Raw genomic sequence first — 17,438 nt, forward strand, 5'->3', positions numbered from 1 at the left:
TGAATCATGCCAAAATGGTTACAAAATTGGTGATTGACTCCTCACCCAATGCCTCTTATTTTATGCCAGTGTTCTTGATATGTGTAAGTTAGCTAGAAGCCTAGGCTGAGAAGACATATTCCTTGTGTAGAACACATTCCAAAATGTGAAACCTCAGAGCCCAGGAAATCTGAGTGCCAAGCTCCCATCAGCTCCACTTCTGACTAGTCAGCAGGACATTGTACTGAATGCACTGTAACATTTACAAATTCTGCTCTTAAACAAACAAACAAATATTTGTATAAGTGGTATTCATTCTTATCTTGAAATATATAGGCAACGTGTGATTTACCCCCAATATTTCGCTATTAAAGGTGACTTTTATATAATGAGATTTATTTGTTCATTTATTGAAGTACTGACTATAATTCCCTGTGCTCAGGCTCAGCCATGTCTGACTGTTTGAAACCCTGTGGGCTGCAGCCCACCAGACTCTTCTGTCCATGGGATTTTCCCAGCAAGGACACTGGCTATTTCTTCTTCCAGGGGATCTTCCCAACCCAGGGATCAAACCCGAGTCTCCTGTGTCTCTTGCATTGCTGGCAGATTCTTTACTGCTGAGCCACTATGGATGTCCTATGACTCCCCAAGTAAATCCTTGTTACTTATCTATCTTATGTATAGTAGTTTTATCTGTTAATCCCACATCCCAAATTTGTCCCTTTATCCATAATGAAATTATTGAAAATGATTTTCTGGTTTAAAAGTCACCTGTGCACACCATTGCTCCCATATTTATGCTGATTGATTTTTTTTTTTAATTTTTGTTTTGAAGATAATCCTCGTGGTGTTTAATAACTTAGAAACCATTGTGCTTAGTTTTATGATATGTTCCCTTGGGCCATAATCGTTTTATGGAATGAAGACCTGATTTACCAATTGACCTAGTGAATTAGCTCCAAACTGCCTTGGAGAGAATCTTCACACTGGAATAGACCACACTTATCTTACCTGGTGGTCTTGAAAGCGTAGTTTTATGATTAGTTTGGTGAAGATAAATGAATGAGAGCACTCAAAAGTGATTTTTCTTTTAGTTTTTATTTCCTAACGTGAAGTTGGTCTCCCTAAAACCAGTGTGGACAAAAGGGAAAAGAAAATGGTCGTATTATTCTGGAAAGAGAAATGAAGAAGCAGCAAAGAATGCTATCAACATAAATCACATCTGGGGGAAGAAAAGCCAGAATAAAGGTTATTCTAAAATAGCTTATAAGAAGGAAGATATAATCAACCTTTGTTTCTTGCTCTTTAATGAATAAAATTCCAAAGCATTAAATGTTAGATAAACCTTTCACTTTCATTAACATCTAGATTTGATCTTTTAGCTAATTAATCTTGGTAACTAGAGAGTAAATGTCCACAGTTCTAAGCATCAGAGTTGCAGCTTTGCCATGAAATGACATGAAGCATAAGGAAAAGAAAATCCAACATATTTGAATCTAGGAAAGGGGCATTTGCTTTGAAGTGTTGGATTTGGTCCTTGTGTTCGTTCAACTATTTCTGTTTCTCATTTTCGTTTTAGAGAAACTTGAAATTCTCAGATGGGTAAGGACCTCACCAATCTCCAACTGCAGACTCTAGATACTTCTGCAATAAAGCAATACAAGAGAGTTATCTATTCCATTCTACAAAGTACAGAGATTCTTTCAGGTTAGACAGTTGTAATGGTGTCATTCTGTTTGTTGTCCTCTCCCTTTTGAGCATGTCAAGAGATCTTACGGGCTGATATTGTAAAGAAGTTCCAGTTCTTGGGAATAGTGAGACCTCATGTTGCATCCTCTTCCAGTAATCTTGTCTCCTTCAACTTTTTCTTGGGCATATCCCCCTTACTATCAGCATTAGGCTATTATTTTAATGAGATAATTGGTAGGTTTGCCTGGTATTACTATACTATATCCGGGTGTTACTCATGTTACCAAACAACATTTAATTAAATACTTCATTGAGAACTTTTATAGAGGAATATGTTATATGTATAATGAGAAATACGAAACTTATTATCTTTCTTTAGTGTCATTTGCACATGCCACATTCTGTCTAGTTACAGTATCATTATCAATTTTCTTTCCTTTCCTTTGTGCACTATTTCTTTCCCATAGTCTTTTTTGTTTTAAATATTCCACAGACGTCACCTTCTACATGTTGGTCTGTGTGTCTGCTTTACCCCTTTCTTTACTGTTCCATAACTGTTCCTGCTTAACTCACACACCTGAACTTGCATGGAGGGCTTCATAATTTCTGTGGAATCCTGTAGTTGGTTACTGAATGTGCTTCTCTGCACATTTGAGAGGCACTATTTGTCTCCTTATATTAACACTTTAATACAGAAATCCTGTCATTCAGGAGGAAAAAGATTGACTTCAGCATGTCACCAAGACAACCATCCGATTTAAAAACAAAACAGGCTTTCTCACATTAATATGCCATGTTTCTTCTCTTTAAAGCATTCTTTCGCTCCAGCAGCACAGCGATCTTGCAGACTTCCTCCTAAAGATTAGGCTTTCCATTTTTACACGTAAATACCCAACAGGTATGGATTATATTTACAATGACATAATATTTATTGATTTTATTAGGAACAAACCAAAAATGCTCAAAGGAGGAAAGTAAAATGTAACTATAATTCCAGCACTGCTAGATCTTGATTTGATGCCCCGATCTTTCTATGTGTATAACATAAACCAAAAATTTTGAGATCATATTGATCTTAACATATCAAAATATTAATATTTTTCTATTACACAAATATTAAAAAAATTAACTGCCTATTCTTTATTACTGATTTATTATTTTACTACTGTTGGATATTTAAGATTTCTCCAAAGCTTTGCTTTTCTAAATAATTCTGCAGTAAAAACTTTTGTGCAGAAAATGCTGTTTCTCTAGGTTGATTTCCTGGTGTGAACTAATAGGACAAAGGATATGAACATTTTCAGGCTCTCAATAAGTATCTCTTAATAGATTATTGAAAGTGATTGTACTTATTTGTCTGGTAGAGTCTTTGTGTTTTTCTTATCTTTCTCTTTGAGCTCTTTCTAAATAAATGTGATTCAGTACATTTAAATGGTCATAATTACTATACTGGCGGCAACAGTGCACTCTACTTTGCTCTGAGCTTCCGTGTCACCCCTGTATTTGTGAGATGTAAAGTTGTATGCTTATAACCTTATTTTAGGTGAAGCTATATCTACTACTGTGGGCAGGAATCCCTTCAAAGAGATGGAGTAGCCATCATAGTCAACAAAAGAGTCCAAAATGCAATACTTATGCAATCTCAAAAACGACACAATGATCTCTGTTCGTTTCCAAGGCAAACCATTCAATATCACTGTAATCCAAGTCTATGCCCTGACCAGTAACGCTGAAGAAGCTGAAGTTGAATGGTTCTAGGAAGACCTACAAGACCTTTTAGAACTAACACCCAAAAAAGATGTCCTTTTCATTATAGGGGACTGGAGTGCAAAAGTAGGAAGTCAGGAAACACCTGGAATTACAGGCAAATTTGGCTTTGGAGGAGAGAATGAAGCAGGGCAAAGGCTAATAGAGTTTGGCCAAGAGAACGCACTGGTCATAGCAAACACCCTCTTCCAACAACACAAGAGAAGACTCTACACATGGACATCACCAGATGGCCAACACCGAAATCAGATTGATTATATTCTTTGCAGCCAAAGATGGAGAAGCTCTATACAGTCAGCAAAACAAGACTGGGAGCTGACTGTGGCTCAGATCATAAACTCCTTATTGCCAAATTCAGACGTAAATTGAAGAAAGTGGGGAAAACCACTAAACCATTTAGGTATGACCTAAATCATATCCCTTATGATTATACAATGGAAGTGACAATTAGATTTAAGGCACTAGATCTGATAGAGTGCATGATGAACTGTGGACAGAGGTTCATGACATTGTACAGGAGACAGGGATCAAGATAATCCCAAGGAAAAAGAAATGCAAAAAAGCAAAATGGCTGTCTGAGGAGGCCTTACAAATAGCTGGGAAAAGAAGAGAAGCAAAAAGCAAAGGAGAAAAGGAAAAATACACCCATTTGAATGCACACTTCCAAAGAATAGTAAGGAGAGATAAGAAAGCCTTTCTCAGCGATCAATGCAAAGAAATAAAGGAAAACAATAGAATGGGAAAGACTAGAGATCTCTTCAAGAAAATTAGAGATACCAAGAGAACATTTCATGCAAAGATGGACTCAATAAAGAACAGAAATGGTATGGACCTGACAGAAGCAGAAGATATTAGGAAGAGGTGGCAAGAATACACAGAAGAAGTGTACAAAAAAGATCTTCACGACCCAGTTAATTACAATGGTGTGATCACACACCTAGAGCCAGACATCTTGGAAAGTGAAGTCAAGTGGGCCTTAGGAAGCATCACTATGAACAAAGCTAGTGCAGGTGATGGAATTCCAGTTGAACTATTTCAAATCTTAAAAGATGATGCTGTGAAAGTGCTGCACTCCATATGCCAACAAATTTGGAAAACTCAGCAGTGGCCACAGGACTGGAAAAGGTCAGTTTTCATTCCAATCCCAAAGAGGCAATGCCAAAGAATACTAAAACTACCGCACAATTGCACTCATCTCACATGCTAGTAAAGTAATGCTCAAAATTCTCCAAGCCAGGCTTCAACAATACATGAACCATGAGCTTTCAGATGTTCAAGCTGGTTTTAGAAAGGCAGAGGAACCAGAGATCAAATTACCAACATCTGCTGGATCATCGAAAAAGCAAGAGAGTTCCAGAAAAACATCTATTTCTGCTTTATTGACTATGCCAAAGCCTTTGACTGTGTGGATCACAATAAACTGTGGAAAATTCTGAAGGAGATGGGAATACCAGACCACCTGACCTGCCTCTTGAGAAACCTGCATGCAGGTCAGGAAGCAACAGTTAGAACTGGACATGGAACAACAGACTTGCTCCAAATAGGAAAAGGAGTACGTCAAGGCTGTATATTGTCACCCTGCTTATTTAACTTATATGCAGAGTACATCATGAGAAACATTGGGCTGGTGAAAGCACAAGCTGGAATCAAGATTGTCGGGAGAAATATCAATAGCCTCAGATATGCAGATGACACCACCCTTATGGCAGAAAGCGAAGAAGAACTAAAGAGCCTCTTGAGGAAAGTGAAAGAGGAGAGTGAAAAAGTTGGCCTAAAGCTCAACATTCAGAAAACTAAGATCATGGGATCCAGTCCCGTCACTTCATGGCAAATAGATGGGGAAACAGTGTCAATAGTGTCAGAGTTTATTTTGGGGGGCTCCAAAATCACTGCAGATGTTGATTGCAGCCATGAAATTAAAAGACGCTTACTCCTTGGAAGGAAAGTTATGACCAACCTAGACAGCATATTAAAAAGCAGAGACATTACTTTGCCAACAAAGGTCCATCTAGTCAAGGCTATGGTTTTTCCAGTGGTCATGTATGGATGTGAGAGTTGGAGTATAAAGAAAGCTGAGCACCGAAGAATTGTTGCTTTTCAATTGTGGTGTTGGAGAAGACTCTTGAGAGTCCCTTGGACTGCAAGGAGATCCAGCCAGTCCATCCTAAAGGAGATCAGTCCTGGGTGTTCATTGGAAGTTTTGATGTTGAAGCTGAAACCCCAATACTTTTGCCACCTGATGCAAAGAGCTGACTCATTTGAAAAGACCCTGATGCTGGGAAAGATTGAGGGCAGGAGGAGAAGGGGATGACTGAGGATGAGATGTTTGGATGGCATCACAGACTCAATGGACATGAGTTTGAGTAAACTCTGGGAGTTGCTATTGAACAGGGAGACCTGGAGTGCTGCAGCTCATGGGATCACAAAGAGTCGGACACAACTGAGCGACTGAACTGAACTGAACTGATGCCTAGAGAATAGGGGTGACAGATTCATGATGGATGATTTGGCCAGCCTCCCTTCTCCCATTGCTAAGGATATAGACAATACTAGAGAAAGATCCCTGTGGGGAGGAAAGAGATTGGAGTAAAAGAAAATTTGAAAAAAATGCATTGAGGGTTTTATACAGATACCCAGCTCCCAGTTCTGCTCACAGTTCGGTCTCTTCATAACATTTAGCAAGATAAATTAGGTAGACCTGTTCTTTCTTCAGTTCAGTTCACTTCAGTAGCTCAGTTGTGTCCAACTCTTTGCGACCCCATGGACTGCAGCACGCCAGGCCTCCCTGTCCATCACCAACTCCCGGCGTTTACTCAAACTCATGTCCATTAAGTCGGTGATGTCATCCAACCATCTCATCCTCTGTCATCCCCTTCTCTTCCTGCCTTCAATCTTTCCCAGCATCAGGGTCTTTTCCAGTGACTCAGCTTTTCGCATCAGGTGGCCAAAGTATTGGAGTTTTAGCTTCAGCATCAGTCCTTCCAGTGAATATTCAGGATTGATTTCGTTTAGGGTTTGACTGGTTGGATCTCCTTGCAATCCAAGGGACTCTCAAGAGTCTTCTCTGACACCACAGTTCAAAGGCATCAATTCTTTGGTGCTCAGCTTTCTTTATAGTCCAACTCTCACATCCATACATGACTACTGGAAAAACCATAGATGGACTTTTGTTGGCAAAGTAATGTCTCTGTTTTTTAATATGCTGTCTATGTTGGTCATAACTTTCCTTCCAAGGAGTAAGCATCTTTTAATTTCATGGCTGCAGTCACCATCTGCAGTGATTTTGGAGCCCCCCCCAAATAAAGTCTGCTACTTTTTCCCCTGTTTCCCCATTTATTTACCATGAAGTGATGGGACATGAACAGTATGAACCGTATGTTCTTTCTTATCCCACCTCTATTCTCCTCCTTGCTATTTCTCTAAATACGTCTTTTGTCACTTCTGTCATGTCAAAAGTGACCTTGATTTCCATTTTGTCCTGATTTTACTGCATAAAATTGTAGCATATTAGAGTAAGAGCAGCCTCAATGCATGATTCTGCTTCCCTCTTAGTCTGGCCCTTTTCATTTAGAAAAGCCCCACAAATCTGCACAGAGTGATTTGGCCTAAGATTTAAGAACAATTGAAATATTTCTATCGTTTTTGTTAGCTTAAATATATACCTTGACCCCATTTGAATATATCTGATTTTCCTCAGGGTATTAAAAACATTCTTTTTTCCTCAGAGGAAGCAAGAATATCTTTCTTTTCTCTTGGTTTAAGGCCTGACATTTTATGGATCTTCATTTGATTTAGAATGCTAAATCTAGTTACAGTAGGTAATGAAGATTAATCCTATCATGTTTGGCTCACAGACTATGGCCAGTGGGTTTTTACCATCTGAAGAGAAAGAGAAACAGTTCGTTAGGAAGAAGTTTGATGCTTCAAAATGAAGCTCTCTGGCTTTGTGTTTAGTTTGTGGTAAATGAGATACAGAACGTTTGAATGTGCACTACAGACTTTTGTGTTCTCAAGAGAAAAGGGAGGATGTAATCACTATTTTATAGATGAAGTTAAGTGACTTTTGAGGATCACTGAAACTAAAAGTTGTGGAAGTGAGATTTCTAGTCTAGCTTTATTTGGACTGTATCATACTATGTAAAGTAATTAGGCTATAACGAAGTTTATAGTCACCTAAAATATGATTGCAACATGTATCAGGAAGGCTGTGACTGGGAGACAAAAAAAAGCAAATCGGTCAAGGAGAGGATGAATGTGAATGTGATTGTGAAGAAACAAGGAAAAGGTTTTCCACCCGTTTGAGAGTAGGTCTACTCCAGAAAGGTCATGGTTTATCTGCATCAGTGGGAGATACTAGTGAAAGTTACCTGATGCAAGACAGGAAATGCTTTAGACAATCATAATGTGGACTGAACCCTCACAGTCAAGATAGAGAATGACGATTTTTGAAGTTACTTGTGAAATGAGATCAGTATTTTACAAATGTCTTCTGTTCAATAAATACCTGACTTTTCAGTAGAAAATAAATTCCAGTTTCTATATAAAAACAACTTGACATTTTTCAGTAATACTTTTTAATGAGCATTGCTCTGAGCTATAATATAATGAAATTTGCTTAAAAGTAGAACAGGCTGGTAATACTTGGCAGAACAAAGAGGCATATGGTAGAACAGTTGTGATTTATTGGCGAAGGCTTTCAGTTTTTGGAAAGCTAGAGGCTTTCAGCACAGTGGACTGCATCTTGATATTCAGTCCCAGAAAGGAACCACAGCAAAACAATATGCTTAGATTACATTAGCCTGATATATATTTAAATCATTTTCCCTTTGAATTAATGGTTATAATTACAGGCTATGTTCATACTGCAAAGTGAAATAGACAATTGAAGAAATTTTCCTGGTAATTCATATTCTATACCATTTTATAAGAAATATAGAAAATTGTGGCTTTTTTGAGGGCAAGGAATTGATTGTTTGGGTTAAAGAAAATAAAAGCATTCTCCTCACTTTGTGTTAGTAAGTAGAGCATATTGAATTTAGTTTCCTACAAATTTACTTTAACTTTTTTTTACTATGGTAAGAATACTTACATGAGATTTACCCTTTTAGCAGATGTTTAAGTGTGCAAGATAATATTGTTAGCTATAAACTTATTTTTAATAAATAATAAGAGAATATGTATATATGTAAGTTAAGCTAGGAGCATGCTATAATAGTAAAATCACTTAGAAGTAAGATTAATATCTAATCAGAAGATCAATGATCCCACAAGTAGGCCTGATTACCAAAACACCAAATGGCATGTCCTTTATCTTTTTATAGAGAGAAGGCTATTTTTGTTTTTATAATTTAAGAAATCTCAAATGAACAGTGCATGAATCACCTATCTATTTTCCTTTTATGGTATATTAATTCAATATGTTTATTAAAGCCAGTTATTCTCCTGTAGTATTATTTTATTCTTCAATTAAACCAGTACATTAATGCCTTTAGGAATTCCCCCTAACCTCAACTTGTCATCATGAATTTATTGAAATGTAGCAAATGGTAAAATAATGAGCTGCCAAATGGCTTCCTTTTGGTTTCACTAATTTATGTTTGTGGCTTGTCAGTCATACTCTGTATACAGCTAGAAATTTGCAGCTGAGAAGAAATTCTCCCACTTAGGGATTACCTTGTCAGACTGCATGGAACATGATATAATCATTTTATTCCTTTTATTCCCCTGCTTCATCAGTCTTTACAAAGTTTTCTGAAAACATGCAGTTTTTCCTACTTTAACCTTTTTGGGTACTTATTTCCTTCCCTTTTTGAATAATCTCTTCTTATAACAGCTTCAGGAGAGAGATAAGAAGAATAGAGATAACTGGAAATGGTCGTAATAATGCTGCTAATAATAATAGTCTATCATGTGAAACTGACTTGTAAGTGGGTGACGGAGCCCCTAACGTTTCACTGCCAGGCTGGACTACAAATCAAGATGTACGTGAGAGGGGTTAGTTATTTGTGTACTGTCCTGACTCTGTCGTTTTCTTTTCTCCTTTTGCGTTGGCCTTAATGGAGGGCAGCTCGCATCTCATTTGTTTTTGCTGGAGCCTTCCCTGTTCTACATGCTCAGCACGTCTACTTCCCATTGTCATTTCCTCAAAACCTGTTCCTCTCCTGTAAAGATATGTAAAATCATGAGAATTATACCATCTCAGGCTTATTTTATTCCCTTTTCTTATTTTTGCTCTACAAGCTTAGCCATCTCGAAAACCCTAATGGAGACTTACTTCTGAAAGGCAGAAGCAAGAAACTTTACATACTTTACATACTTTTCACCAAGTTCAAATAATATTAAACCTCTAAACTTTTGAAGCATACAAGCAAGTTAACATCAGGATTAAAGAATGATGCTTTTTGGATATGCACATTTTTCCTCAGATGAAGTGTAAGTAATAAACCATGTCAGATACAATAGGATTCAGTTGAATAGTATTTCTTCAAAGAGGAAGTAAAGATGGTTTTTAAATTAGGATTAAATGTAGCAGCTATTATATTGCTTAATTTGGGGGCAGTTTTAAGGAACATGGAGTCATTTATATCACACGTTTTTAAACAAATTGTAGAGGAATAGAAATCACTAAATAATTACCAATTCTTTCTAGTCTTCAAAAGATTTCTAAGTGTGGCAGCAGTCCCCGAATTTTCAATACCTCTGGATCCTGGAATAAAATAAAATGGATGCCTTGGAAAAACCTGGTATTTGTTCACTTTTATCATGATGTTGAATTTAATAAGCCTTTAGTTGAATACACATAATGGGGAGAAATCTGTTCTGAAATTTAAATTAATGCAAGCTTTTCACAGTGGCTTCCAAATAAAAAATTTAGGCTTCTTTTCAGAGCATGGGTAAGGATGGGAATTCTGATTAGCCACACAGTGTAGATTGCTTCGTGATTCATCTCTGCAAATCAGCAGTTTGAAATCCTATAGTTAGCATTGGGTACTCTCCAGTAAGATTTTATGAACATCAGCTTGTTGTTTGGCAAAAAATGCAATGTCAGTTGTCCAGACATCATTTTTCTCAATGAGCACATGTTCACATGTTAAATAATCATAGTACTAAATCAATTACATTATTATTTCCATTGGCAGAGGTTAATACCTTGTGAGGTATATTTACATCATCAGAAAGCTAAACTTTGTGAACCTTGGAGCAAAGGAATCATTATACAAATGGAGATGATAAATAGGCCAAAGAATTGGTGTTTCTTGAGGATTTGAGTGCCCTTTTACCTATTTTAGGAGAAGGAAATGGTAACCACTGCAGTATTCTTGCCTGGAGAATTCCAGGGATGGAGAAGCCTGGTAGGCTCCCATCCATGGGGTCGCGAGTCAGAAACAACTGAGCAACGATAGCTCATTCACTCATTCACTTATCTGTTTTAATTTATATGAGTTTATGTTTTTGGCTTTCTTCATAAAATAATTCAATTGAGTTAAGACTCACAGAGCTAAAAGGGACTGTTTGAGTCTGAATCAACATTGTAACAACCTCTGCATAAACCAGTGCTTTAACAGCTTCTGTGCTCAGGGTAACTGTTCTGAAGTGGGAAGGCTGGATTTAATTTCATTGGGAACTATTTCCTGGTTCTTACTGTTTGCCAGGCACTATGCTGGGTGATACAGAGTATGTGTTGCTTCACCCCTCAGAACAGGTCTGATGGGCCTTCTCTTAATCATCCTGGAGAAGCAACACCTACAGAAAGTTTTGCTTAAGTGATTCATATTCTAAGTTCATCTTTTATCTGGAAAATGTCTCGTTGAATTCTATGATTATTTTTCCTCTGCTTTCTGGATAAGGGTAAGAAGGCTGTTAGAAAGCTTTGGAGAGATTCTTCCACTCTCTAATACTGGAACCATCATTGAAACTGCGGAGCATGCCCACTTTTCCATATCTTTGTGCAATTAAGGAGCACTGACCACGTGCTGTTTCAAGAGCCTGTACTTACAAAAGGTAGTATGTGAGCTGGACCCTATTTCTGCCCTGAGAATTGCAATCATTGCATGTTTGCTGGCAAGATTTTGTTATTTCCCATTTGAGGCAAAATGACTTGCACCAGCAGCTGGATTTTGCTGCTGTCACTTGGAAGTTTATTTCCCCCAGTGTCTATTCAAGCCCTCCCTCCTTTGGGAGAAGATGAAGTTCTTCTTATAAGTTCTCCCTAGAGAATTCTTTCTTTAAGAGGGTGCACTTTGCTAACTCAGTCCCACTTTCAAGGGAAAACACAAATTTGTTCATTCACAATTGTAAATGTATACCATAGTGTTCAATGGACTAAATATTCAAGTTTTGCTGTTGTTGTTCAGTTGTCCAGTTGTGTCCAACTCTTTGTGACCCCATGGATTGCAGCATGCTATGCCTCACTGTTCCTCACCAATTTCCAGAGTTTGCCCAAGTTCATGTTCATTGCATCGGTGATGCCATCCAGCCATCTCATCCTCTGATTTAAGAAATAAGTAAATATTCAAGTAGTAAGCTATTATTTGTTTAATGCAATGCAAACAGCTCTTTAAATGTGATTAAACATGCTTTGGAAACAATAAATTCAAAGAGATGGTTCGCTAGTATCCTTGATTCAATGGACATGAACCTTGGGTATATTCCAGGAGATGGTGAGTGACAGGAAGGCTTGGTATGCTGCAGTCCATGGGGTTGCAAAGAGTCAGACACAAATTAGCAACTGAACAACATCGACAATAAGGCTTTCCCAGGCCCAGCTTTGCACAAGTAAGAGGCCCATCTCTCAGACTCTTCAGGTAGATTGCTGATGCCATGGTGCCACTGCCACCTCCCACCTTTACTTTCTTCTTAAATCAGAATATTTTCTTTTGTCTTATTTTTTTCTCCAAGTGTGTTCCTATTGTATAACCAGAAAGAGTAAATATAACAGAGAAAGGGCCAATCCCATAACATCATTCATGAGGGAGTATCTTTCCTTGACAATGCATTTTATATATTTTGCTTTAAGAAGCATAGTTGTTGAGTATGACATTCTGAAGATTTGTTTCTTATTCCTTTTGAAGTTAAGTTAAAACTGCTTTTTTTGATTACACATTTATTAAAGACAATCATTTATACTTTATAAAGAATATTGCCCTTATATACACAAAACTGTCCTGATAATGGTCATTGAAAGCAGCTACTCCCACCCACTGGTGTCAACACCAGTATTCAATCTAGATTGGCTTTGTCTTGAAGTGTAATCCAATAAGACTGAAGAGCAAACACTCCAAGTCCCAGAGAAGATAATAAAATACCCATAAGCTTTCTGGATCCTTGAATTGATTGACACTAATAAGGGAACCAATTTTTGATGTTGGGCAAGAGATGTGTTCATCTCCAATGACGATTTCAAGCTCCTGCCGCTGTACTTGGTTGGGAGGAGGCCAAAAAGCATCATCCTCTTTGGGAATTTCAATGTCATCAGCTATTCCCTTCAGTTCCTCCATCACACTTTTATGTACATATGCCTGTTTTCTGATCATGACATCATTTTTATAATCACTGCTATTGGCATATCTTGATTTCCATCAGGTCAAAACTCAGACTCTAGGAATTCAAAGCTAAACTTGCCATTGTGACCCATGCAATAATGCAGACATTAAGTCTCTCTCTATGTCTCTGAAAGTTGCTTTTAATTTCAAGGAAATCTACATTCACTTAGGCTAATTAGCACTTGTATAGCTACTTTGGTGGTGGTTAGAAGAGCCACTTGTATAGGAATTTTGATAGTTGTGCTGGAATAAGGAAACATTAAAGCAGAGTTGGGAACTCCAACACTGCTCAGCCAAGCAGGAAAGGGATATTTTGGTTTGCCTTGCCTTGCCTTCTCTTTCCCTTTTTTCCTGTGTTTCAACATTTAGTGGCTACTTATGAGAAAAGAGCACTCCAATTTAAAGCGAAATTTTAGAATTCTTAATTGATGGTAAGTAACTGAAACAAACAAAAAATATATAGTTAAAATCTAAAGTAAAACTCTAGGGAAACCACCAAAAGTTAAATAAATAAAAAATGATGACTGGTAGATAAGGCCTCAGAAATTTATATAAGAAATTTGGCCTTAAAACACTATAGATTCTGTCATTGTCATCTGTCATCATTATTATTTGAATTTGTATAAAAATTGTTGACAGTAGAATATGAACTACAGTATCTGGTGAGGTTTCCTGTCCCAAGGTGTGGCAGTATAGGTCACACTCCCAATATCTACTCACATCTTAATTCTGCTTACTGACAAGATGGAGGAGACATACCAGCAATGATTGTCAGTGATGTTAGGATGAAATCTTTCATCTTAAAATATAAATCTTAAGAGTGTGCCTAGTATCATTCTGTCTTTAAAACTTTTAAAATTGAATCAACCATTCAGTTTGAGAGTGGCAGCAGATGGCATGGTTAAGATGTCCCTGTTCCGTGCCTACTTCAACCATTGATTTACTGGGTAACCTTGGCCAAGTTCCTTAGTCTTTCTGACTTTCAGCTCCCTTATTTGTAAATGGAAAGATGGCTTCAGATGACCTTTAAGGCTATTTCCAGATCTTGAATATCATAAATTTATAAACTAATTCTTGTAAATGGCCAGTTAGATTGATTTCTCCATTAACAATTATTGACTGAAGGACCCAATATATTTTCAATCTAAATTTGTCATATTATTCCTCTTTATGAGTCCTTTAAAGATGACCAAATCTGATGCAATGATGCTTTGATAGATATTCATTCTGAGCCTCTGTTTCCTCCTCCCAAATAGTTTCTGAGGCTGGAGAGCAGCCAAGGGTTATTCACTATCTCCTGGGAAATCATCCAAAACAAGAATGCAACCAAGGAAGGACATGGGATGACAATAGGGATCAAGTTCTGACTCTTTCCTTTGTAGCAAAAATAACAGGATTCTTTGACTTTTAGACTAACATAGATCAGGGCCTCAGAAACCAACTAGTTTAGTTCCATCCATGATGCAGAGTGGATTGTCATGCTACCTCTTTTTGAAATGGACTACTTCTGAGGCCGCATGTAGCATCTTTGAACAACTATAGCTGTAGCTATCTCAGGTAAAATATATAAATAAGCCATTTTAGAAATCTAATGTGTATCAACATAGGTGGTTGATAAAGTATGTGGAAGAAAATCTAAGAATGGATTGGGAGATTTTGAAAAACATTAGATTCAGAGACCTGTTTTTCATAAATAATCAATTCCTGGCATCACTGTCAGTATGCCTGTTTATCTTGTCTATCTGTGAGATTGAGCAATCAGGAAATTTTCTTTGTTGAAGTTTCAGCATTTGACACACTAGCTGTGTTCAACTTCTGCAAAACTGAAACCGACACTCACTGACAATAGGTGTTATCTGAAGCAATATATTGCTCAGAGAATTGAAAAGTTGTATAACTGATTTGGGGGTCTCTGGACTCAATCAATTAATTATTTTTATTACCTTACAGAAATGTATATTTGTCAGTGGCATCCGGACTCCAGTTTTAAACATTTGCCTGATTAGGTGCGCTAGTGAAACAGGTGATTCTGGGTGAGGAGCTATCAGTTACTGCAGACTCCTCCAGCTTCCAAACTGTGTCCAAACCAAGGAAACCGAAGGAGGCTTGAAAACTGTTTGAGGGATTTGGGGATTATTTATAATTTACCGCGGGGCCTTTGTTGTATTGATTATAAATTTCTGGGCTTACGGGGATTAATTAATAGGACTAAATATGAAAGGCTATACACTAATGTCATTAACAGGGCCATAATTACAGAACATAATTGCCAATAATTCTTCAATGGTTGTTCAGTAATCAGATTCTTTTGAGGTTAAATGAAAATCAAATAGACATTTTATTCACAGAGATAGTAGCAATAAAATAATGCATAATCACACTTGTTTTTAACCTCACTGCTGCTGCACCACGTGCCAAAGGAGGCCTGTTGTATATCTAGGAATAGTTGGGTAGGCCAGGATGGGGTGATGATTGAAATTATAGTCTTTGGAGTTAGAGAAACATGGATGCTAGTCTTGATTGTGTAACTTACTGCTTGTGTGACCTCTGACAACTAACCCCTGCCAAATCTCTGTTTCTCATCTTTTAGGGTGGGCAGTGCCTCGCTGATGATGTTGTTTTTGAAATTAAGTGAAATAATACTTGTGAAATCTTTAATATCATGAATGGTGCATAATAGGTACAGTTAAAATTAAAAGGCTGTTTGTGGTCATTGCAGAGGCAGTGGTGCCCAGCAGCAGCCCGGACACAGCTGATGATATGTAGGAAACAGACTCTCTGGGCTCATACCCTTGGCTGTGAGCCATGGATGCTTCAGTTTTCTTTTCTGTAAAACAGTGCTAGTAATTTGTCTGCCTGATAGAGTTGTTCATAGGATTAAATGAAGTAATGTGTATAAAAGAATTAGAAGGTTAGTACATAAAAGGATTGGTATTATTGTTGTTGTTTAGTTGCTAAATCGTTTCTGACTTTTTTGCAACCCATGGGCTGAAGCCCACCAGGCTCCTTTGTCCATGGTGTTTCCCAGGCCAGAATACTGGAGTGGGTTGCCATTTCCTTTTCCAGGGGAACTTCCTGACCCAGAGATCAAACCCATGTCTCCTGCTTTGGCAGGCAGATTCTTTACCACTGAGCCTCCAGGGAAGCCCCATTGGTATTATTACTGTTATTTTATTATTATTACCTGTGTGGAAAATCTCATTCATGGTTAATGAAGTATAGAAAATTACCAAAGAAAATTGAATCTTGACATGCCTTAAGAAGAGTTATTGAAGTCTGTTAGAAAGAAAAGACTAGATGTATTAGCTGTGGCTTCATTGGCTTTGAAATTGGAATCATACTTGGAATATCACCATCTAGATTGGCTTGGGGTGAGATGAAATGGACTTGAAAGAGGACCAGGGAAGAAGGTGGAACCCTCAAGAATCCAGCAGATGTAGTTGATTATCTATGATGTGCCCCAAAACAAGAGAAAATAAAAAGGGAGGCATCTATTTCCTCCATACATTCGCAAAGAGATCTATAGGAATTGGGGGAACATCTTCCCCAAATGTGGATGTTCTTGGCTCCCTTCCTGTTCTCCCATTTGCCTGATCCTCCCCACTCCTGTCCCATCAATCAAGAATATACCAAATAAATTCTAAATGCTAGGAAAGAAATTCTTCAGAAGACAAAGCTAGAGGCCAAGGGCCTGTATACAAATGTAGACATTTTATTCACAGAGATAGTAGCAATAAAATAATGCATAATCACACTTGTTTTTAACCTCACTTCTGAGCTGTGGTCATCTTTTTCTGATCCCTGTGAAACCTAAATGATCTATTTAATACCTTCTTGTGCTAGTCTCTGTCTCAATCTACTCTGAATACAGAGCATGTGAGAGTAGTCTGTGGATGCGGTTCATTTGTATACTTTAACACACTTCCTGGAATTCACTGTCTTTGCTTTAAACAGAAGTGTGAGCAGACTTCAGCTACCCTAACAGGGTTAAGGAAGCTAACTGGAGTGTTTAGCTGTTCCACATACCTGCTTTTTAAAAAAAATTCTGCTTTCAACCCACTGCCTTCATCTGTCTTCCCCAATAGGATATTGATCAGCTCTTGACATGGTCTTTCTCACTTCTAGACACTCTCTGCAGATACTGTAGGAGTGAAGGAGAATATGGTCCTGCCCTTGAAATGCAGTTATTTTAGAACTGAGCTTTAAGAGCCTCTGATAAGGGAGATGATGCGTAGCAATGCTCTAGTGGCCATGGAGGCCTCAGTCAACAACAACAAAAAGGAAAGCCAGCCCCCAGTCTCTGAGTGGACTGTTTCAAAAGTGCCTTTGTGAGCTAGTTGGCTTGAAACTCAGACACCACTGCTTCATTGATACAATGAGTTCCCAGAAGTCTCCTTAACCCTTAATGTTCCCGAGGCAGGTAGTATTGTGCAACCACCATTGTTAGAACTTTGTCAAACT

General features: G+C 37.8%; 1 protein-coding gene and 1 pseudogene across 30 annotated transcripts in view; one reads left to right on the forward strand and one right to left on the reverse strand.

Moving 5' to 3' along the window:
- NRXN1 (neurexin 1) overlaps positions 1-17,438 on the forward strand; it is a 1,199,463-nt gene that overhangs the window by 291,636 nt on the left and 890,389 nt on the right. For 2 of the 30 annotated variants that reach the window (XM_081593737.1, XM_081593738.1), the window contains exon 5: positions 1,559-4,055. The exons of the other annotated variants lie outside the window; for them this stretch is intronic. In XM_081593737.1, the coding sequence (XP_081449863.1) occupies positions 1,559-1,585 (27 nt within the window). In that variant the 3' untranslated portion in view covers positions 1,586-4,055. Of the gene's footprint in view, positions 1-1,558; positions 4,056-17,438 lie in introns of those variants that run through there. 30 annotated transcript variants of the gene reach the window in all.
- LOC145546581 (protein mago nashi homolog pseudogene) lies at positions 12,660-13,069 on the reverse strand (annotated as a pseudogene).

Source organism: Giraffa tippelskirchi, chromosome 4 (genome assembly GCF_054371585.1).
Source record: "Giraffa tippelskirchi isolate mGirTip1 chromosome 4, T2T-mGirTip1v1.2.pri, whole genome shotgun sequence".
NCBI lineage: Eukaryota > Metazoa > Chordata > Mammalia > Artiodactyla > Giraffidae > Giraffa > Giraffa tippelskirchi.